The sequence below is a fragment of the Pongo pygmaeus genome, chromosome 10 (assembly GCF_028885625.2).
Source record: "Pongo pygmaeus isolate AG05252 chromosome 10, NHGRI_mPonPyg2-v2.0_pri, whole genome shotgun sequence".
Classification (NCBI taxonomy): domain Eukaryota; kingdom Metazoa; phylum Chordata; class Mammalia; order Primates; family Hominidae; genus Pongo; species Pongo pygmaeus.
Window position 1 is genome coordinate 118715592 of NC_072383.2, and position 24593 is coordinate 118740184.

At 43.2% G+C, this 24593-nt stretch overlaps 1 protein-coding gene across 3 annotated transcripts in view; it reads left to right on the plus strand.

Moving 5' to 3' along the window:
• Positions 1-2788: 2788 nt before the first annotated feature.
• BICDL1 (BICD family like cargo adaptor 1) overlaps positions 2789-24593 on the plus strand; it is a 103057-nt gene continuing 81252 nt past the window's right edge. For all 3 annotated transcript variants that reach the window (XM_054444068.2, XM_054444070.1, XM_054444069.1), the window contains exons 1-2: positions 2789-3430; positions 11655-11870. In XM_054444068.2, coding sequence (XP_054300043.1) covers positions 3002-3430; positions 11655-11870 — 645 coding nt within the window. In that variant the 5' untranslated portion in view covers positions 2789-3001. The remainder of the gene's footprint in view (positions 3431-11654; positions 11871-24593) is intronic.

A 24593-nucleotide genomic window follows, 5' to 3' on the forward strand; every position in this document is an offset into this window, starting at 1 on the left:
ACAATGGCGAGAGCACACCTGAATAAAGGAAAGAAGCAATTTTTATCCCTTACGCAGTTTGTCCCTGTTACTGTGTCTTGTCTCCATTGGCTGGAGCCAGACCTTACAGTTTAAACTGAACCTGATAGGCTAACAACTTAAAACTTTTCTAAATAGGTAAAAGCAATGGAGAACAAAGGAAAAGAGGAAGTTATTTATGAAAAGACTTAGAAAAGCAGTAACATTCCCAAATAAGGAAGGGGCATAGGCTGCGAGCTGGGACATGCCAGTGAGCACGTCCAGCACAGATATCTTGGTTAAAGTACATGGACATAGAATGTACTCATTCCCTTAGATCTAACAGCTACATAGGAAAGGGCTTAACAGAGAGTTATTAGCATAAAGTAAGGTGGCTTGAAGGAAGTTAGTCTTTAAAAGAAACCATTATTTCTAACACTTATTATTCATTCTTTAACAAGAAGGGAAGCTTTGAAGAGGAAACTTTTTACTTTCTACATTGCCCAAGCTGCTCTTGAACTCCTGGGCTCAAGCAATCCTCCTGCCTCAGCCTCCCAAAGTGCTGAGATTATAGGCAGGAGCCACAGAGCCTGGCCCTGTTTGTTCTTGATGTGTCTCCAGACAGATTAGGGAGAAATTTGTCCTTCTGTGATTCAAATAAGACAAAAGGAAGTGGCGATTGGATCTCACCTCTGGCCCACAATTCCAGCTCAAGGTGAGAGGTCATAATAAAAAGTGTTAGAACATTTCCTTGCTGGAATGGTAACATGGTCAACTGCAGAAATTTAGCTCTAAGATTGATGTGGGAATCCCTCAACTGTCTGTCTCCTTTCCAGTCAACAAGTGAACAATGCCAGCCCTGAGGCCCAGGAGCTTTTCAGATTCTGGCCTTCAGTCTAAGGGTAACGATGTTAAAACTTGAATATTGTTTAGGCTCTGAATTTAATAAGCGATAAAAACCATGAGAAACTATTTGACCCATTTCAGCCTCTTGATGTTCTGAAATTTCCATCTCACTGGGACGAAAAGAAGAAAGGCATGATCCAAGTAAAAAATGGGTTGTCTGTCCAAGAGGAAAAGGAAGCAATAGGGACGAATTCTAGCTTTAGATGGGATTGTTTCTGGAAATAGGAGACAAGTAGCACCACCAACGAGGTCAACGCCAAGGAATGACTGGAAGTCACCCAGTAGGCTCTCCAAACCTTCCTTTAATCATTGAGGAAGTGTTCCTTCCATATCCACCCAATCCATCTTGGTCACAAAGTACCATTTATCTTCCTCAAGACTGCTTTATGTGAAGAAAATAAAGAATAATGGTTCACGTGATCCCTGGCGTCGGCCTGGCTAGATCTCAATCCTGACTCTACCAGTTGTAATGACCTGGGCAGACGACGCCATCTCAGGCTTTAATTTCCTTCTCTGTTAAAATGACAAGCGGCAGTACTGATTTTATAAGGTTCTTGTGAGGATTATCTAAAATAATGACTATCAAGCACTTAATATAGGACATGGCACACTCTGAGTGCCGAATAAACGGTAGTTATTATTAGGGAGGTTCTTTGCTTCGTATTCCCATCTGTGAGCAGTTTTTTTCCGTTATTTCTCTGCAGAAACCCTTTCTCTCCGGGCTGCTGATCTGCGAAGCATCTGGTCCTTCATATCCCTGACTCATCAGCATGAAGATGCCTGGTTTCCGAAGTCCTCCCTCCTCCTACTGCTCTCTAGGGCTCCCTCTCCTGACTGCTTAGTTCTCTTGGGGGCCCAGACCTAAATTTCGTCACGGTATGTCTTTCTCGGGGCCGGGCCACCAGTTTTGGAGGAATGTCCTCAGTCCCCTTTGCCGCAGAGACCACCAGAGAGACTTGCGGAAACAGAACTCTGAGGCGCGCCCCGGCTTCCAAGTAGCTGGGGGCGGGGCCGCGCCCGGAGGTGAGCTTCAGGCGGTGGGCGGGGCCGCGCTCCGTCCGAGGTGAGAGCGAGGCCGGATGCGAGGCCACACCCCGAGGTACGAGAGCTGGGGGCGTGGCCACACCCGAGCTGTGAGGTAGGCTGAGGGCGGAACCGCACCCCGAAGTGGGTGCAAGGCTGGGGGCGTGGCCGCGCGGTGAGGCAGCCAGGACCGTTAGGGATGCGCCAGCCGCCTCCGCAGGCGGCGCGCGCAGCAGCCCGCAGGGCGTGAGGCAGCGCAGGGGTTAAGGCCGCCGGCGCCACCTGGGCGTTGCTGAGGAGACCCGCGAGCTGGCGAATCCCGCGCGGGCGGGGCGAACAGGTGCCCGCGCGCGTCAGGCGCCGGCAAGGGGCGGGGCGAGGGGGACGCGGCCGGAAGCCCGGGGCGGGGCGCTGCCGGCCCGGTGAGCCGGGAGGAGCTGGGGAAGGCAGGAAGGAGCTCACCGGGTTGCGCGGCGCGCGATGTGGAGCCGCCGCCTCGGTCCCTGCAGCAGCAGCAGCCGCCGTCGCCGCCGCTGCTGCTGGGGCTGCCGCCGAGCCGGGGGTCATGGAGTGCGGCTGCAGAGAGAGGCCGCCGGCAGCAGCAGCAGCAGCGAGCGTCGCGGCGACAGCAGAGCGCAGCCCGCCCCGTGAGGCGCTGCCCGGCCGGCGGCGGCAGCAGCAGCAGCGGCAGCGGCAACAGGGCGGCTGAGAACCCGGCGGCGGCGTTCCTCCTCGCTTCCTCTCCTGCCGCTTCGCCGCCCCTCAGTCTCCGTTCCTGAGTCCTCCCTTCCCCAGACTTCCCGTTCCCACCACCTCCTCCGCCACTACCCCCATTCCCTCCTCCCGCGCGCGCGTGAGCAGCTGAGCCCGGGGGCGGGGGAGGGGGCGCGTGCCGCCGGCGCGGGGGAGGGGCGGGCCGGCGCGCGCCGCGCCCAGGGCTCGCGGGGACCCGGGGGCGCGTGCCGCGGCGCGAGGCGAGGCGCGGGGCGCGGGGTGGCGCGGCGGGGCCCCTCCCCCCTGCAGCCTGGCGCGCGCGGGCCGGGCCGCACCGCTGCGGGCTCCGCGCGCGCGGGCCATGTCCGCTTTTTGCCTGGGCTTGGCCGGCCGCGCTTCAGCACCCGCCGAGCCGGACAGCGCCTGCTGCATGGAGCTGCCCGCCGCGGCCGGGGACGCAGTCCGGAGTCCCGCCGCCGCCGCCCTCATCTCCTTCCCCGGGGGCTCCGCGGAGCTAGAACTGGCGTTAGAGGAGGAGCTGGCGCTGCTGGCGGCCGGGGAGCGGCCGTCCGACCCCGGGGAACACCCTCAGGCCGAGCCTGGGTCTCTGGCCGAGGGGGCCGGACCGCAGCCGCCGCCCTCCCAGGACCCCGAGCTGCTGTCGGTGATCCGGCAGAAGGAGAAGGATCTGGTGTTGGCGGCCCGGCTGGGCAAGGCGCTGCTCGAGAGGAACCAGGATATGAGCCGGCAGTACGAGCAAATGCATAAGGAGCTGACAGACAAGCTCGAGGTGAGGACCTCCCGCCAGGGATGGGTGGGGAGCAGGGGCCGCCCAGGCACGCGCCCGGCCCTGGGCAGTTTGGGGAACCACTCTTCCCCACTTCGTTGCTCACCCTACCTCGCAGAAAATCTGGAATGAATGGGGGAGGTAGGATGGAGGATGGAGGATTATCAGATTTCGTTGAACCCACTTGACTTCCCCACCCCGCTCACAGCAAATGGGTCCATGCGTGGCTCCAGCCGCTGTGGGCCGTTCTATATACGTACTGTACCCAGCATCTAAAATAGAGCTTACAGTATGACTATACAGCACTGAGGTGATGTCTGCATACAGAGAAATGAGAAAGTCGGGAAGCATTTAAAATATGTTCCAGGTTTTCAGAGTAGTTAATCTCTAATCAGGGTGTTAGCCTAAAGCCTTCCAGTTTGGGCGTTAAGGCCTTTAGATGCCCTTGTCTTAACTTCCTGGCAGCTCAGAGTTGTGGGAAACAAGTGCCCCTAAAGGAGCTTTATATAGCCTTCAAATGCTCAGGGATTAGGAAGTGTGGTTCCATTGCAGAAATCAGGCGAGTCAGGGCTCAACATGTGACCGCTGGTAGTGGATTTAATTTGGGCCTAAGTATTTATGTGTATTTAAACGGTACTTTTCTGTGTTCTGGGTCTCAGGCTTGCAATTGAATGACCAAATGCAACCTATGAGAACCATATTACTTTAACTTCTGTTATAAAATATCTCTTAAGGTATCTGTAATATTTCTGTCAATTCTCTAGGCAGCCTTTCAGAGTTGTTTGTTTTCTTGCCCTTAACTAGAAAAGGGCCTTGAATGCAGTACAGAATGCCAGCATTTCTAAAAATTAGATTGCAAAAAAAGGGGCAGGGGGTGGGGAGAGGGAGTCCCCTGTGACTTACCTTTCCTGCCTGTGCATTTACTACTATTGTTACCTAGTTTGGTTTCAACCAGCTCTTTTCATTCTTAGTTACAGCAAGAGAATAGTACAGACCTGAATGAGGTTTGAAATTGACCCTAATCAGGTTCTTTATCACTGCTACTGGTTGAACAGTCAGAATGGAAATTCAGAAATACTCTGTAATAAGATTTAAGTATGCCTGTAGTCCAGCGACATAAAAGTAAATCCGGGAGAAAAAAAGGAAACCTGTGAGTGCCCTGTAGTTCGGTTGGCCTGTTAACTAGGTCTGCCAGTCGATGAACTCCTGAGATACCTCTCTGAAAAGTCGTTTGTGAAACCTATAGGTAGACTGCCAGAAAGCAGCCTAATGAATTGAATTGTTTAATTTTCACTTGAAGTAGAGGTCTAGAAATAAAAAGCCTTTTTTTTTTTTATAAAGAGATTCAATTATACGACTTTGTAAAGAAGTACAACTACAGAGATTTATACTTGTGATTTGAAATTTCTTCAGTGAAGGACTTGATTGAAGAGACAGCTAACTTGAAAGGAGCACCGTATCAGTTTGATTAGTGCCAGATTTCATAGTAATCCTGAGTGTGCAATTACATACATTCTGGGTTCCATGTGGAGCCTTTATACATGTCTTAAACAAAGGGCAAAGATTTCAGAATTGTAACAAAAAAAGGTTGTCTTGTAAAAGAATAAATTATCTTTGACATTTTGTTATTTATTTAATGGACAACAATAGTTTAAAACTCTAAATTTAAACTATTTTTTAAAACCTTCATTCCTCTGCAGGTCAGCATATGAACTCTAGTTTTAAAAGTTCCAATTTTAAGTTCTGGAGATAGTCGCACAACAATGTGAATATAACTAACATATACTTAACATATACTTACAGGCCAAATATTGATCATTGTTGAAACTCAATGATGAGGGGAGTCAGTTATATTATTTCTTCTAGGTAGGTTTGAAAATTATAAAATATTTTAAAGTTTTAAAAATGTACATTAAAGATACTAAGAGAGTACCATTAGTTGCTTGTTAATCCTTCTAGTGTTAATGTGAGAGTGACAAACCTGGTTTACAGAGTACTGTTTTATTTGACTCCTCCAGTTTAGTTTTCCCCACAGTACATTTTTTGAACAACCTAGGTTTTAGAATGTCTGTTTAGACAAAGTACTTTCTAATGTTCAGTACAAACTACTGTACTTTGTACTTTTTTCTTTCTTCTTTCTTTCTTTTTTTTTTTTTTTTTGTTTTTAGACAAGATCTTACTCTATCCCCCAGGCTGCAGTGGAGTGGCTGATCATGGCTTACTGCACCCTCAAGTGACCCTCCCACTCAGCCTCCTGAGTAGCTGGGACTACAGGCGCCTACTACGCACCTGGCTAATTTTGTAAAAATGTTTTCTAGAGGTGGGGTCTCACTATGTTGCCCAGGCTGGTCTGAAACTACAGGGCTCAAGCAGTCCTCCTGCCCTGGCCTTCCAAAATGGTGGGATTACAGGAGTGAACCATTGAGCCTGGCCTGTATTTTCAATTAAATCAAACACTTGGGAGTATAAAACCAATACTTTAAGACGGATTTATTCATGAGAGAACTTGACCAGAAAAAAAAAATTTATAATCTTACACAAACTGTCAGACATTTGGAGTCAAACACATTTTCTTACAGGGTGGTTTGAAAGAGAAACATGTGAGTGGACTGAGAGAATGCCACTTTCACTATTGAATAATGAGATTGGTTTTATTTTAATCCCATCTTCTCCTCTACTATTTCAAAATTGGCACCTTTCTTTCCCCCCACCCCCGCCCCCGAGACGGAGTCTCGCTCTGTCACCCAGGCTGGAGTGCAGTGGCGCAATCTCAGCTCACTGCAAGCTCCGCCTCCCAGGTTCATGACATTCTCCTGCCTCAGCCTCCTGAGCAGCTGGGACTACAGGCGTCCGCCACCACACCCAGCTAATTTTTTTTTTTTTGTATTTTTAGTAGAGACGGGGTTTCACCGTGTTAGCCAAGATGGTCTCGATCTCCTGACCTCGTGATCCGCCTGCCTCGGCCTCCCAAAGTGCTGGGATTACAGGCGTGAGCCACCATGCCCAGCCAGCACCTTTCTAATTTCGGGACAAACAAGGCGTTTTCAAGATCTTTTCTACCTATTCATTAGTTAATACTAAATACCTCTCTGGTTCTGTGTGCCAAGCCCAAGATTTTGTTTTATTCATTTCAAACATTAAAGTACTTGATGCTACACTATTGTGTCATTAAAGGCATACTATTAATATTTAAAGTCTTCAGTGGTTTAAAGGTTAACATAGAAGTTTTTTAGTTATATGTCTCTTGGAGTTAAAATGAAAATTCAGGTTAATTGGAAAAACTGTAAGGTTTGGGCCATTTTTTCCGCTCTTGAATTGACTGTATTTTGTTACTCATTCACTGAATCAGATGCTTAAAGTTCTTTTTTTTTTTTTTTTTTGAGACAGAGTCTTGCTCTGTTGCCCAAGCTGGGGTGCAATGGCGTGATATCAGCTCACTGCAACCTCTGCCTCCTGGATTCAAGCGATTCTCCTGCCTCAGCCTTCCAAGTAGCTGGGATTACACACACCCACCATCATGCCTGGCTAATTTTTGTATTTTTTAGAGATGGGGTTTCACCATGGTGGCCAGGTTGGTCTTGAACTCCTGACCTCAGGTAATCCTCCTGTCTCAGCCTCCCAAAGTGCTGGGATTACAGGCATGAGCCACTGCGCCCAGATGCTTAAAGTTGTGAAGGCATTTTTAAAAATTTCTTTTCGTCTACAATTAGCTCTTTTGCTTTAAAACTTATATCCAGTCATGTCCTTAGCTTTTTCCCCAGAATATGAAATAAGACAGTAACTTGTATTTATACACTTTTTTTCTTCAGGAATTTAATATTTGTTGTTAAGGTACAGGATCTCCCTTTTTTCCATTATGGCTGAGTGGATTATCTCTTTATTGCAGAGATTGTTCTCTTCCCTCAGTTATATTTTCCTCCTCCTTCCCCAGGCCAGGCCAATTCTCATTAGTCCAGTACAATTTTTTTAAGAGGAAGAATAAAAGATGAAAATGAATACATAATGGGAGTCACTAGTAGATTTAGGGAAGAAAACCCAGGGGTTCTGATCTGCATTAGTTCTTGGCCCTTTGGAGAACAGTACTTTTTCAGACCCATGCACTGGACTTCTGAGCATATTGTCAGTTTTTTGATTCTTTTTTTTGGCAGAAATCCATTTCTGTAAAGACTTGTTTTATGTAAGCTAATGATCTGAATTTTGAGTGGTGGGGTTTTTTTAGTTTTAAATAGACTTTTTTTTTTTGAGACAGAGTCTCACTCTGTTACCCAGGCTGGAGTGCAGTGGCGCCATCTTGGCGCACTGCAACTGCCGCCTCTCGGCTTCAAGCAACAAGCAATTCTCCTGCCTCAGCCTCTTGAGTAGCTGGGACTACAGGTGTACACCACCATGCCCCAGCTAATTTTTGTATTTTTAGTAGAGACGGGGTTTCACCATCTTGGTCAGGCTGGTCTTAAACTCCTGACCTCGTGATCTGCCCACCTGGGCCTCCCAAAGTGCTGGGATTACAGGCATGAGCCACTGCGCCTAGCCATAGGCTCTATTTTTTAAAATGGTTTTAGATTTCCAGAAAAGCTGGAAAGATAGTACAGAGAGTTTGCATATACCCTGCACCCAGCTTCCTTATATTAACATCTTACAATAGTATGGTACATCTGCCATAATTATTGAACCAGTACTCATATGTGATTACTAACTAAAGTCTTCAGTTTATTCAGATTATCTTAGCATTTATCTAATACCTTTTTCTGTTCCAGGATACCATATTACATTTAGTTTTTGTGTCACTTTAGGCTCCTCTTAGCTGTGACTGGCACTTTCTTAACCTTATTTTTGATGACCTTGACAATTTTGATATTAACTTTCTGAAATACTATATAACCCTGAGAAACGAAGGACAGCATAAGCAGAACTTGACCTTCACACTTCCTGACAGTCTCCCTAGAGTTTTCTGGTTAATTTAGCACTTAATTGAAAATGTAATTCTAGGAGAAACTTTTCTCAGAGCAGATGCTAAATTCTGTACAAAATGGTAAATTCTGTATGTTTATTAATAGGAAAGCCTGGAATTTGTCAAAGGATTGGGAAACATGAAATAGGAAGTTTGTCTCATGTCCAAAGAAATACAAGGACTGAATAGACTGATCAGCACCACGTGTCCTCAGCCCTGCCCCCAAGTGGATTGGATTGTTTCAGTTGCTTGGTTGGGCTCTTCACTAACAGCTGTTTGCTGAATATTTTTAAGTCACTCTGTTCTTTTAGAACACAAGCCTAATTTATCTGGCCTCTCAGTAACACTGTGATTACTGAGTTCTTGCCATTGCCTTCTGCTCAATCTTTTTCATTTTGAAAAAATTGAATAAAAGCAAGTATCACAATTTTAGGATTGCAATTAGCATTTGTTTCTGCATTCCATCTTGCTGAAGTTTCTACAGTGACTAAAACATTCTCTGGCCAGGCACGGTGGCTCACGCCTGTAATCCTAGCACTTTGGGAGGCCAAGGCAGGCGGATCGCGAGGTCAGGAGATCGAGACCGTCCTGGCTAACACGGTTGAAACCCTGTCTCTACTAAAAATACAAAAAATTAGCCGGGCGTGGTGGTGGGCGCATGTAGTCCCAGCTACTCGGGAGGCTGAGGCAGGAGAATGGTGTGAACCCCGGAGGCAGAGGTTGCAGCGAGCCGAGATCATGCCACTGCACTCCAGCCTGGGCGACAGAGCAAGACTCCATCTCAAAAAAAAAAAAAAAAAAAAATTATCATTTTTGGAAGTTAAGCAATACAAGGGATGCATAGAGCAAAAAATTCTCATACTGATGAGAAGGACTTCCCTTGTCATTTCTTTTCCCACATTGCCCCAAACAGACTGTATAAAATATAATGTGTCTTTTTCAACAGATACACTCAAGTGGCTATCTCCAAATGAGTTGTCTCCTTAAAGTTGTCAACTTGGGAGTTTTCGGTGAAAACTGCCTTTGCCAGTGTGCTCAGAATGTTAATTTTCTATTGCTGTTTTTATCTTTTGGCGCATTCTTTTGACTGCTCTCAATCATGGTAAATTTTCATCTTTTTGGGGTTAATGACTTTCAGAAACATTCAAAAGTCACTCAACAAAGTAAGGAGAATAAGATGGCAGGATGCAGGAGGCTAATCTCATTTTTTAGACACACCCCAGATGTGAAGTAATGGAACTTATTTTCTTGCATGACTGTAAGCTGTCCCTTAAGGCTTTCCAAAAGAAGCATTCTGAAAGATATTTTGAATGGTGAGAACTTCAGGAGGGTAAGAGTATAGCCTCAAGATAAGGAGATGACTGAGTAGTCTGAAAGAGAAGATTCATATGTGCATTTTTAGCTCATTCAAACAGTCTCAGTGCTTGATGTCAACCTTCAGTGTGTCGGAATTTCCTGTAGAACCCAGTATATATACATATACAGATATACACACACACACACGCATAGATGCCTTAGACTTCAGTCTATTCGTAACTGAATCACAATCTCAGGAATTGGGGTCCAGGGTGTATTTTGAATGGTTACACCAGAATGTTTCTGAGAGCACCAAAAGTTCAGGACTATTACTTTCACTTAGATTTCCTAGAGTCCTTGAAGTATAGATTTGGCTGTCGTACATACTGTGCTTTTTAAATAGGAGAACATACTCTTTTCAGAGGCATGCATATTTATCTCAGAAACAAAAAGTTTTTTTTTTTTTGGGACGCAGTCTCGCTCTGTCGCCCGGGCTAGAGTGCAGTGGCGTGATCTCGGCTCACTGCAAGCTCCGCCTCCTGAGTTCATGCCATTCTCCTGCCTCAGCCTCCTGGGTAGCTGGGACTACAGGCCCTCGCCACCTCACCCGGCTAATTTTTTATTTTTAGTAGAGATGAGGTTTCACCGTGTTAACCAGGATGGTCTCATCTCCTGACCTCATGACCTGCCCTCCTCAGCCTCCCAAAGTGCTGGGATTACAGGCGTGAGCCACCGCGCCTGGCCACAAAAAGATATTTTTATTTCCCTCAATCCAAAGGAATCTTGTTTTATTGAGCTGCTACATTAAACCATATGTACTTTTCCTGCATACCATCTTTCATATGCAATTTGTTTTACCAGTCTCTCCCACTAGAATGAAAACTCCATACAGGCAAGGACCATGTCTGTTTTGCTCATTAGAATGTCTCTAGGACCGTGCTTGGCTCATAGTAGGTGCTCAAGAATGAATGAATGTATCAAATAAATATGCAGGGCTTAATGGGCCATGATTTAAAGTGGCCCTGAACCTGAACTTGCCCTAATGATTTTGAATTACATTGCTATATATAGCAACAAATATTTATTGAGCTGTGACTTAGAGAACCAGAGTCAACTGACTTAGACAATCCCCGCTTTGCCGTTTACTAGTAGTGACCTTGAGATTGTCACTTAACCTCTTCTGTTGCTTCATTTGTAAGAAGAGATGGTTAATTGAAAAGATCTCTGGAGTTCTTTTCATCTCTGAAAAATTCTGTGATAGTAAGAATCTGGTATTATGCCATGGATAATAGGTGACTCCAAAGGAAGCCTCCTTAAAAAAAGTAAGGAGGGGGCGGGGCATGGTGGCTCACACCTGTAATCCCAGCACTTTGGGAGGCCGGGCCGGGGGGGATCATGAGGTCAAGAAATCGAGACCAACCTGGGCAACATTGTAAAACCCCATCTCTACTAAAAATACAAAAATTAGCCCAGTGTCATGGTGCATTCCTGTAATTCCAGCTGCTTGAGAGGCTGAGGCATGAGAATTGCTTGAACATGAGAGGCGGAGGTTGCGGTGAGCCAAGATCGCACCACTGCGCTCCAGCCTGGGCGACAGAGCAAGACTCCATCTCAAAAAAATCAAAAAGGATTTTAGTTATGGGACTCATTTTTAGTTGTTTAAATGTATAGTTCACCAACTGATTAGATGATTGGCAAATTTCAAGTGAACTCCCTAGTCTAGAACCTCATGCCTAAGGGTAAGAATAAACATAATAACTTTAAGTATTTTCAGTAAGAATGGCGTTCTCTTTGTGAAACCAACTTCTTCCCTGCTCTGGAAGAAGGAATATTTTTGTAGCTGTGAATTGGGCAACTTGTCCTATGTGGTAGGGTGTTTTATTGTGTCTACTGACTAGGAAAAAGAAAGGAGAGCGCGGAGAGAAAAAATAAAAGGCTGTGGAATTTTTATCAGTGTTTAAATCCTTTTCACTTTTCACCCAGCACTTAGAGCAAGAGAAACATGAATTGAGAAGACGATTTGAGAACCGAGAAGGGGAGTGGGAAGGCCGAGTGTCAGAGCTGGAGAGTGATGTGAAGCAGCTACAGGATGAGTTGGAGAGGCAGCAGGTTCATCTGCGGGAAGCAGATCGAGAAAAAACACGGGCTGTCCAGGAACTGTCGGAACAGAACCAAAGGCTATTGGATCAGCTCAGCAGGGTGAGTCACAAATTAAGAATTTAAGATGTAAAATACTAAAAGTTGAAATAGGCTGGGCATGGAGGCTCATGCCTGTGACCCCAGCACTTTGGAAGGCCGAGGCGGGAGAAGCACTTCAGACCAATCCGGGTAACATAGGGAGACCTCATCTCTACAAAAGTTTTTTAAAAATTAGCCAGGCATGGTGGCACCTGCCTGTGGTCCCAGCTACTTGGGAGGCTGAGGTTGGGGGATCGCTTGAGCCCAGGAGGTCAAGGCTGCAGTGAGCTGTGATCAGTCATGCCACTGCACTCCAGTCCAGGCGACAGAGTGAGAGCCTGTCTCGGAAAAAAAAAAAAAAAAATGTTGAAATAGAGCTTCTGTGTAATGTCAGTCATATAGATGACAAGAGCAATTCTGATTTTGTATGCCTTCGTTTTTAACAAAGTTCAGCATTTCTGTCTACAAGAACTTTGATATTACTGAACTAGGGGTCAGGAGCCAAGATGCATGCTTGTGATTAACAAGCCACAGATTTTGACAATCACTTAACTTGGGAGTTTTCTCATTTTTAAAATGAAGGGGTTGTGCTTAATGACTTCTGACGTTTTTATAGCTCTAAAAGTCCGTGATTGCTTTACCTACAGAAAGTCTATCACTGGCAAAATTATGTTAATTCATTTAGTTCAAATATTAAAAGGTACTATCTTTAAACTTTTTAAGCTTAGGGAAAATTTCTAGAGCAATTGATTTTTATTGATGTTGCATTTGTGAATGTACTTTTTTTGTATTGTTTAAATATGAAAAGAAATGTGTATCTGTATTGAAAATTTGTTTTATTTCCACATTTAGTAAACATTCTTTATTTGTACCTTTCTAAGGTGGTGTCATGGAAGTATGAACCAAAGGCAAGGCTGTAAAATCATTTCAAGGAAGGAGGTTGAGGCTAAATAGATGGAAATCTAATTTAAATACAGAACATACCTTTTAAACAAATGCAGGAATGTTATTAATGCCCTGGTCTATAAATCCCCCTATTTTAGAAAATTAAGACTTGGATTTACTATTGTACCTCAGCTCTTCTTGTATATTGAAAATAAAACTACCAACTCTTCAGTTACCGGAGGAAAAAGAACTTCTCTGATATCATCCCTCAGCACTGATGTTCTCATGGGAGCAGTGCCGTGTCTGCATGGTTAGTGTTTGGTGCTTTGGTCTTAGGGAAAAGTGTAAATAGGGCAGCATTTCATAAATTCCTGGATCTTCCACTAATTTGATGGGTGATGCTATGTGAAGTTATTTCACTAGTTTCTGTTGTAGTTGCTTCCTGTGGTTATTCTGAGACCAGTGTAAAAACGCGTCTCACAAGAATATGGGAAGTAAATGCCACCAGTGGGGAAGGGAGGAGAAGAAGGAAAGGTAGAGGAGAGGGAGAAAGAAAGAAGGAAAATGATGCTTAGTAACTTGTAAAATAGTTGCAGGGAAATACCAGAATGTTTATGAGAGGTGAGGATTCAGGCAATAGGTAGAGCTAAAGATCTTGCCTGCAGGTTTCCTATCTGGAGAATCCAGTCACCGTTTGATTGTCTGGGAAGTAGGAGTTGGACAGTTCAGGAAGTCACTTCACAGAGCCAGCTCAATAACAGGATTTCTGATGCAGTTCTAAAACCTTTTTTCAGCAACTGGGAATGGAATCTCTATCCTTGTAAAAATTTTTATGTTTTTGACTTTTCATTCATTATTCATGAAAGATTCAACCAGAGAGGCCTGGCTAGATTGATTTATTTGTTCAAAAACATTTAATACATACTTTGAGCAAGTGTTTCTTACGGAGACTTATAGAATGAATGCAACAAACCAGAAAAATTAAAGGGGAAATTAAGATTTCTTGGGGGCTAAGTTCATGTTACAAAATAACATGAGCTAAAGCAGACTCTGCCCCGTGAAAGATAGGTGACCAAGAGAGATTCAGGGAAAAAGCAGATCTCAACGTGACATAGCAAAACCTCATGGAGCTTGGAATCTGACTCTGTTACTCATTAACTGGGGGACCTTGTTTGTGCCTCGGTTTCCTTTTCTTTAAAATGGGTGTAAAACAAGTACTATTGAAATTAAAAATGAGATAGTGTGTTTATGTTAAACAGCGTATGAAGATAAGGATTTGTTTCAGTGTTGATGGTTATTTTACTAAAGCAGTGTCTTTATAATTTGTTCACTTTGCCTAATTTCGTATAGAAAATCCTGATAAGCTGCTCCTAAAAGAATGTAGGAAGATAACATTTCTACTAGATCCAGATTTTTGTTATCCTCTCTGGCCTTGAATATAGGCCCTTGGTGAGTTTTATAGCTTTTTCCGTTTTTTCAAGCAGGACCAGCCCCTGGGGTTTCCATCAGCAGCAAGTTTAGATAGCGTTTTATTAACTGAGTATCCAGGAACTAGAGGAGTTAAATATTTTGAAGTGAATTAAGATTCTCCTAGGACAAGATAATCAACAGAGGTAGTAGAAGGCCATACTTTTCTTTTTCTTTTTCTTTTTTTTTTTTTGAGACGGAGTCTTGCTTTGTCGCCCAGGCTGGAGTGCAGTGGCGCAATCTCAGCTCACTGCAAGCTTCGCCTCCCGGGTTCACGACATTCTCCTGCCTCAGCCTCCTGAGTAGCTGGGACTACAGGCGCCTGCCACCACGCCTGGCTAATTTTTTGTATTTTTAGTAGAGACAGGGTTTCACCGTGTTAGCCAGGATGGTCTTGATCTCCTGACCTTGTGATCCGCCTGCCTCCGCCTCCCAAAGTGCTGGGATTACAGGCATGAGCCACTGCGACTGGCCAAAGGCCGTGCTTTTCTTATAGTGTTTATAATGTGTTTTTATAAGTATGAAATGTATAATATCTTAAATGTACAATATTTCTTTGATACCTTCGTCCAGAGTTTACATACATCTCATTGGCTTCCTTGGCCCCCAGGGCTGCTCTTCTTTTTATTAATAACAGCTTTATTGAGATATAATTCACATACCATAAAGTTTACCCTTTAAAAGGGTACAATTTGGGGCTTAGCACAGTGGCTTATGTCTGTAATCCCAGCACTTTAGGAGGTTGAGGCAGGAGGATCACTTGAGGCCAAGAGCTTGAGACTAGCCTGAACTATACAGTAAGACCCTGTCTTTACAAAAAAGATGTTTTTTAATTCTCCATGTGTAGTGATGCATGCCTGTAGTCCTGGCTGATGGCTTGAGCCCAGGAATTTGAAGCTGCAGTGAGCTATGATCACACCACTGCACTGCAGCCTGAGTGACAGAGTGAGATTTTGTCTCTTAAAAAAAAATTTTTTGTAAGGTATAATTGGGTAGTTTTTAGTTATTTACAGAGCTGTGCCACCATCACCATTATCTAATTAGAGAACATGTCACCCTCCCCAAAAGAAACCCTGTACCCATAGCAGTCACTCATTTCTCCTAACCTTATAAGGACGCCAGCCATATTGGATTAGACCCACCCTAATGACCTCATTTTAATTTGATTACCTATGTAAAGACCCTGTCTCTAAATAAGAACACATTCTGAGGTACTGGGTTTTGAACTTCAATATATGGATAGGGGAAGGGGAACATAATTCAACCCATAAGAAACGTGTTGGGGTTTTCTTACCAACAGATACAACTCTTGGATCTTAATCAGTGCTGTCTGTGGGAGGTGTTCACAGTAGTGTCACTTTTCTGGGGGGTTCCATATACTTAATAACATATTTACATACCAAAGATACATAAGCCTTTGGCCATATGACTAAGAACTGCCGTGGTTCGTGGGAAGATACTTAGAACCCTTAATTTTATTCTTTGAAAAAGTCCCAATCCACCTCTCTCATTAATCTCCTCTAATGACTAACCTGCATTCTATTCCTTGGAGTAAAATATGAAAGCCTTTATTATTTTTTTAGATCTTCTTTAATTCAACATTCAGCAAATATTTATTGATCAAGGCACTGGGAATACAGTGGAGAACACAAGTCGTCTGTTTTATGAAGCTAGTAGGAGAAGATGTATAAATAACTGAACAATCCACAAGATACAGATTGCAGTAGGTACTATGAAGAGTGATTTGATAGAGACTGACTAGAAAACAGGGAGCTTTTTCTACCTTAGAAAGACTCGGTAGGGGGCCGGGTCATGGTGGCTCACGCCTGTAATCCCAGCAATTTGAGAGGCCAAGGCGGGCAGATCACCTGAGGTCAGGCATTCGAGACCAGCCTGGCCAACATGGTGAAACTCCGTCTCTACTAAAAATACATAAATTATCTGGGCATGGTATCATGAGCCTGTAATCCCCAGCTACCTGGGAGTCTGACGCAGGAGAATCGCTGGAACCTGGGAGGCAAAGGCTGCAGTGAGCCGAAATTGCACCACTGCACCCCAGCCTGGGCAACAGAGCAAGACCCCATCTTTTAAAAAAAAAAAAAGTTGGTAGGGAAGGCTTCTGTGGGGAGACAACATTTGAGATGAGACCCCAAGGGTGAGGAGCCAGCTGTGGAAGAGCCAAGGGAACAGCATTCTTTGATTAATACTGTTAGACTGTAAACTCTATGAGAGCAGGGACTCCATCTGTCTTGTTTATTGTTGTAAACAGGTATCTAGCAGCGTGGGCATTCAATAAAAGATGGTTGAGTTTTGTTGTTGTTGTTAAATGATTATCTAAAATACCCAATAAGGAGATTATTAGAACTATAACTGTCAAGAATACACTACCCCTTCATGTACTCTTCTTTAGAAGTGCACTCCTGACTTTCACACTCACTCTTACACTGCGTGCATGCTGTTTGAAAACCAGTTGTCAAAGGTGCCATGAATGTCAATGCTTTGACAGGCAGCCTACAGCTAATGGTGACTCACTTGCCTAGACAGCTAATATTATCATCATAGATACTCCTGGAATTGCATAAAAAGCCAGTCTTCAATGAATTGAGAAGAGTGACTACATATGAGAATGGACAGAGCTTTTGTGCATTGATTTAAAGTCTGCAGGATCTTTTGCATTGCACTGTGCTTCTCCATGGTCTGCAGGTTGGTCAGTTACAGAGCGACTGGTTCTGTAGTTCTCCGACTCTACTGATGGGTATGGAAATGAGCCTTTTAGCTTTTACAAAAAATTCTCATCTCATGGGACAATTGGCCATTATTTGGGTTTAGGTATCATTATGGCTTTCCTGTCCTTCTTGGGAGCATACACTGGACAAAAGAACTCCCTGTCTGCAACTCTGTGTCATCTCATCTGTTCTCATGCTCCAAATGGTCTGTAGTATGGAGAAGGAGGCAGCCAGAGGTTCTCATTTGGAAAGCTGAATGGTGATTGCTTCTGAGCAGAGCCTCACGTAGGATATATAATTGCTCACTGTGCAGCCCTGATGGCTTCTTCAAGAGTAAAATTCTCGAGAATTCACCTTAAAATAATTATTTTTTCTTTCATTATTTATTTAGATATCATGCTATATTCTTTTTGCATTTGTTTTCCCAGAGCCCCTCCATTTATCCCTTTCCCCTCATCACAGTGCTACAAGTGTCTCTAACAAACCTCTCCCCAATTTCTCACATCCAGAATTGGGGTCATGTGCCTTATCACTATGGCTTTGGGTATTATTCCCTAATACCCAAAGGGAGAAGCTGTTTTGGGAGCATTGTATAAAAAGGGCTGTTTCAAAGGCTGAATGAAGCCAAGATGGGTTTTTACTATAGAATCACTGAGATGGGGAGGGTGATAAAGAGCATTCAACAGGAAGTTAGGCCTAGGTCCAAGGCCAGGAGAATCCAAAGCCTGTACTTTAAACTAGAAGGGATTAGGCCAAGAGATACCTGGAGGAATGGTCTAAAGATTGGTGAAGGAGAGATTGAAATAAACAAAGATCTATTATAGTTCAGGTGAAGCCAGGAAGTTTGAAATCTATGTCTACGAAAGATTGGCTCCCAATGGGGTGTTATTTTTATGAACTTTGATTTATCTGGCTAGGATAGGGTCGGCTTCTTAAGGAACTTAGCTTTACTGAATATTCCTTAGTAGATATTCAGAAATTCTAGTTTTGCCTCTATCCTAAGTTTAAGTTTTATAAATTTGTTTGTTTGTTTGTTTCTGAGACGGAGTTTCGCTCTTGTTGCCCAGGCTGGAGTGCAATGGCACGATCTCAGCTCACTGCAGCCTCTGCCTCCCAGGTTCAAGGGATTCTCCTATCTCAGCCTCCTGAGTAGCTGGGATTACAGGCGCCCGCCACTATACCCGGCTAATTTTTGGTATTTTTAGTAGAAGCGAGCTTTCACCATGTTGGCCAGGCTAGTCTCAAACTCCTGACCTCAGGTGATCCGCCCACCTCGGCCTCGAAAAGTGCTGGGATTACAGGCATGAGCCACCGTAGCTGGCCTATAGATTTTTAAATTTTAAAAATGTTTATTGTGTTTCCTGATGGCAAAAAGAATTCATGTTCACTGTGAAATAATATTGAGACAATAGAGAAATGTTCAGTGCAAACAGTGAAAATCTCCCATGGTCCTCTCCCAAAGGAAATACCAGCCACGGTTTGGTGTTAATTTTTTGTGTGTGTTTTTTTCATATGTGATACACACACGCACACATGTTGTACATAACTTTTCTACTTATTTTGCTTTCTTTTTGTTTGTTTTTGAGACAGAGTCTTGCTGTGTCTCCCAGAGTGCGGTGGCTGGAGTGTAGTGGCACAATCTCGGCACACTGCAACCTCCACCTCCTGGATTTAAATGATTCTTGTGTCTCAGCCTCCCAAGTAGCTGGGATTACAGGCGAGTGCCACCATGCCTAGCTAATTTCTGTATTTTTAGTACAGATGCGGTTTTGCCATGTTGGCAGGCTGATCTCAAACTCTTGGCTTCAGGTGATCTGCCTCGGCCTCCCAAAGTACTGGGATTACAGGTGTGAGCCACCATGCCCAGCCATTTTTGCTTTCATTTTAAACAAAATGGTTTTTTAAAATTTTTTTCACTTACTATATCTTGGACTTTTTTTTAAAGTATTTTAAATCGTTGTATATAGTATTCTATATAGCACATATGGAGGTACCACGGCTAATGTAACAGTTATGCCATTGAAGGGCATATGTGTTGCTTATAGTGATTTAGTGTTACAAACACTGCTGCAGTGAACATCCTTGTTCATATGTTTTTGCACTCTTCACATTTTTCTAGGATAGATTCCTACAAACAGGGTAGCTAGGTCAAAAGGTAGGTACATTTAAATTTTTAATAGGATACTATCATATTGCTCCGAGAATGTTTTAATAGTCTATACTCTCCTCATATCTACCTTCATCAAGAGTGCAAAACCTATCATTCTGTATCCATACATAGTACAACTATAAAGAAAACTGAGGTAATTATCATCACAAAAGTCAAAATAATGGTTACCTGGGGAATGTGTGTGATTGGTGGGGAGGATCCCTGTCATCATGGAATGGTGCCTGGAGAGAAGGCTTCTGGAAAGCTGGCAGTGTTCTGTTTCTTGACCTTGGTGGGAATTATGTGGGTGTTTGCTTTATAATTATTTGTTAAGCAAGACGTATTTGTTTTATGTATTTATCTTTATATATGTTATATTTCACAATTTGAAAAAATCATTCATTTATTCATTCATTCAGATACTTATAATGTGCACCTACTATGTATGAAGTCACTGTTCTGAGTAACAGTGATGCTGCAGTGAACAAGGTGAATTCCCTGTCTGAAAATAATGCAGGAAGTTGACAGTAAAGAAGGAAATACATAAACAGACAAATCAGCTAGTGATAGTACTATGAATAAAATAAAACCAGGTAAGGAGGAGAAAGTGGTAGCTGTAGAGACAACTCAATTTTTGATAGGATTCTTAGGAAGGAACCTTTGGGGAGGTGAAGTTTCAGCAGGATAAAAAGGAGCAAAAGAGTATTCCTGGCAAAGAAAACAACATGTAAAAGCCTAAGAACAGTGGAAAGAAGGCTGCTATGACTGGGGTGTGGTTAGCTTGGGAAGGGTTAGGAGATGAGATCAGAGAGGTAATCAGCAGCCAGATCTCATAGGGCCTTGCCAGCTACCAGGGGTTTTATTCAGTGTGCTGGGAAGCCAGTGATATGTTTTTGGCAGGGGAGCATCATGACCTGATTGATAACAACTTTTAAAAGATTACTCTAGTTACTCTAGGAGGATGGATTATTGGGCTGAGGGTGGAGGGATAGAGATGGATGAAGAAGCGACTCCCCAGGTAGAGTTGATGGTAGCTTTGATTATGGAAGTGTTGAAACGGGTTAGGTTGGATATATGTTTTGAAAGTAGAACTGACAAGACTTACTAATGGAATAAATGGTTGTGGGAAGGAAGGTTAAAGAAAAAAATAATCAGAAATGACTCCTAGGTTTTTGTCTTGAGCTACTGAAGGAATAGTGCCATCATTAACGTGAGAGACCAAAGGCTAGAGGAAGGAAAGAGGGATAGGTTGGAATATAAAGTCAAATAATTCATCTTAGACTGTGTGGATAATTAAGGTTGAGATGCCCTTTACATATCCATGTTAGTTTCACATAGTAGAACAAATGAGAATTCTGTTGTATTGAGGTGAAATACTGAGTTAAATTTCCGCAGCCATCTGAGCTCTCTCAGGACTTGAGACTCTGTTCTAGTACCTTTCATGAGGTTGTCACCAAGAATTTCCTCATTCACAGTGACGGAAGCTGAATTCAGACAAGAGTGTCCCCCACCCCACCATGTACACACTCTCAGCTCCTAGAAGAACCACCTTCTGAGTTCATGCCTGTGAGGTGAGATGTGTAGGAGGAAGTTAATGCAAACAGGTGCTTTGTCTGTTGCCTGCCTGTTTGGAGCTATTTTCCTCAGTCAGCCTCTAATGCCTTATCCACACACAAAGAATACAGTTTGCATACTAGCTGAAACTAATCTTCTCTGAAAAGACTAATTTTCCTCTGAAGGGTAAACAGATCCTTGTTCTTTAAACAGCTCATTTTGGATTAGCAACTCTGCGTCTGGTACACTTCTTGAAGCAAATTTCTCCCAGGTTCCTTTCTTGGAGTTAAAGACATTAATACAGTGTCCATAAGTGTCACCACCACTCTGCCTCTGTTGAGTGATGCAGAACCACTTTTGTTTGTAGAACACTTTACAGTGAGCAACAGCTGCTCATCAGAAGTAGTTTTAATTGCTGAATGGGATTTTGTTCCTTTTGAGGTGGGGGCTATTTTTTTCTTAAAAGTCTGCTTCGTTTACAGAGGCTGGCAATTTTTAGTCATCCTATTCTTGAAAGAAGTTATGAAAACAAGATAATTTCTCAACCAAGTAACAGCAATTTAAATTTCCAAAGGACATTCTCATATGTGACCTCTTCTGATCCCATTCCCGCCTGTGATGGAAGTCATGATAATTACTCTTTTTTCTTTCTTTTTTTTTTTTTTTTTTTTTGAGACAGGATCTCACTCTGTTGCCCAGGCTAGAGTGCAGCAGCACCATCATGGCTTACTATAGCCTTGACCTCCTGCGCTCAGGTGATCCTTCTACCTCAGCCTCCCAGGTGGCTGGAACTACAGCTGTGCACCACCATGCTTGGCTAATTTTTTATACTTTTTATAGAGATGAGTTTCACCATGCTGCCCGGGCTGGTCTTGAACTCCTGGGTTCAAGCGATCTGCCTGCCTCGGCCTCCCAAAATGCTGGGATTACAGGCGTGAGCCACTGTGCCCAGCCAATAATTACTCTTTATTTGGCAGATAAGGAAACTGAGGGTCAGACAGAAGTTTGGTGACACTTGCTCAAGGCCTTGCGAAGGTTACATGTTAACCACTGTGGCTTGAGGATTGGCTTTTTGTAAATTTTCCAGGATGGGTAGTCAGTCGGAAATAAAAACCACTTCATATGTATTTCTATCTCATTGATTTGGTTGATTTTTTGGTTGATATTTGCTGGGTGGTATTGTTTTGGATGCCTTTTACATCACTAGGTAAAATGAATCCAAAGGTTTGGAATTCATTCTTAGCAATGTTTGTTATATTAAGGATGTACTAGAAGGATTAAAAACGGTATGTTGAGAGGACCACTTCAGCTAAAACAGAAAAGGGCCTTTTACATTGGAGCTGTCTTCTGTGAAGACAGATTTTCTAGCATTTCCAGATTGTACTGTTGCTAATTAGTAGGTTAAACACATTAGTGTGGTAATTGCTTATTCTTCTGGCATAGGGGTGTTTTTGTTTTTTTGTTTTTTTTTTTTTTTTTGGTAGATTCTTGTATTGATTAGTTGAGCCTGTTCTTTTTTTTTTTTTTTTGAGATGAAGTCTTGCTCTGTCACCAGGCTGGAGTGCAGTGGCACAGTCTCGGCTCACTGCAACCTCCACCTCCTGGGTTCAAGTGATTCTCATGCCGCAGCCTCCCGAGTAGCTGGGATTATAGGCACACACCACCACACCCAGCTAATTTTTGTATTTTTAGTAGAAATGGGGTTTCACCATGTTGGCCAGGATGGTCTCGATCTTCTGACTTCGTGATCCACCCACCTCGGCCTCCCAAAGTGCTGGGATTACAGGCATGAGCCACCACGCCCAGCTGAGCCTGTTCTTAATTATTTACTGAGAGAGCCATGCCTGATTCAAGAGTCTTCAGGTTGATTGTGTGGGCTACAAGTATCCAGTTCTGGTTTTCTTTTTCAAAAGAGGAACGCCTAAAGTTCTAGTATATTGGGCCTAAATTTTGGAGGTTTTAAGGCTTAAGATTCAGATTAATTACTGTAGGGGTAGATCTTTTTAATGCTTCTAGATTTGGCTTAATGTGGCAGTCAGGCTTGCTTTTTACCTTGAAATCTGGATTCATTCAATCCCTGTAGACAGCTTGGTATATTGTGCAGGAGAGATAAAAATAGAGTTTAAATGAGCTGCCCTTGCCTGATGTGAGGTGGGGCCCCCAAATTTTGTATTTGGCAAATGGTAGGAAGGTTGCAGATGGTAGGAAGGTTGGAGTTGACAGGCAGACAAAAAGTTGGCAGCATACTATATACTCTTTTGTTACTTATGCTGGTTAGCCCATAGTTCTGGTTCCTAAGTATTGTTGCTTTGAAAAACAAAATATCTGTATCCAGTGAATGAACCATCAACAGAAAAGCAAGTAATGTTTTGACACTGATAGCATCTTCTCCATTTCTCTTCAATGGCGTCTGGGCCAATAGTCCAGTGCTATTATAAGTGTTTTAGAGCTAAAAGAGAACTTCTGGTCTGTCTGGACCAGTGGTTTGTGAAATGTTTGCTCCTCAGGGATTCTGCAAACTTGAGTGTGTTTTTAAAATTTGTAACACTCCAAAGAACCGTTACCAAAATAGTCATCATGAACCCTCTTGAGATAGATGTCATATAGAACACACCCAAGAATACCAGTGCCTCAGCCTGTGCTGCCAGCTTTGCCTGAATGTGTGGAGATGCCAGCCTGCAGCCTCCATGCCACTTCTATTAACTAAAGAGTATTATGCAGTTGTAAGGTGGACTGAGTAAAACTGGTTGCATTTGTAACTGCTTCACTGGGTGAATAAAACAATTTGTTTTCAATATTTAAAATCAACTACATTCACAAATACATGAATATTGAGTAAGATTGCCACCATCATCCTTATCCTCCAATTTCAAATTATTTTGAAAAGGTCTAATTGTTCTTAATTGAGTTTATAAATTTTATACATTTACATTATAAAATACTTAATAAAAGATTACTTTATCTGTTCTGTTTATCTGTTCTGTTTATTGAGGCTTCACATAAGATTTCATACGGAAAAGGGCTGTGGGTGCCAACAAAAAAATCCCATATAATTTGGAAAACCATTGGTTTAAATCAGCAGTTCTCAAACTATTCTGAGGAGCCATAGGTCTCTAAGAGGTGCCTCAGGGAATAGCTGCAAGGAAGAGCTGAAGGGATTGTTAATCTGGTGGATTCCTGTCCACTTCCCCATTTTCACTTCAACCTGAGCATTTTAATGTTTCATGTATTGAAGTTCTGTTTAATATTTTATTTGAGGGAAAATGTTTTTTTTATCTGAGTTTAAAGACAAATTATTTGCAGTCACTAATCTATGACTAGTTAAGGAAGCTGAGCCCCGGGGAAGTTAAGTGATTTGCCCAAGTCTGCAGTCCCAGTCCTCTGCTGCTTCCAGTGGGGCTCTTACTGGCTCAACAAGTAAAACAAGCCATCTCTTTGGTAATAAATGACGTTATACTGATTAAGAAAAAAAGGGGTGATATTCATTATTTGTAGAAGAGTAACCCTAGTTACAGTTTTATTCATTGATACTGAAGTTGTTGTGACGGATCAGTCACCAAATTTTAGTAGCCTAACAGGAATTAAAAGCTGGTATTCCTGAGTGATCGGTGGCTCTCAATTCAGGCAGTAATTCAGTTCTCCTCCAGCCATCTTCCATCTTGTGACTCGGCTGTTTTCAACAGGTGACTTCTGAGGTCGTAGCAGAAGGAAAAGAACCTGGAAGATTTCTGTGGGCCATGCCTGGAAATGGTGCCTGTTGCTTCCGCTCATTTGCTGGTCAGAGCTCAGTCACATGGCCATACTCAGTTACAAGAAAACCTGGGAAATGTAGACCAGCTTTGTGCCCAGGGAAGAGAAGAAATGGGTTGGTGAACAACTAGCCAGTGTCAGCCATAATGGAGTCAGTAGAAAGAGTCCTGGACTCTCCTTTTCTGGGTTTCTATTTTCTGAAGAGATTAGAGT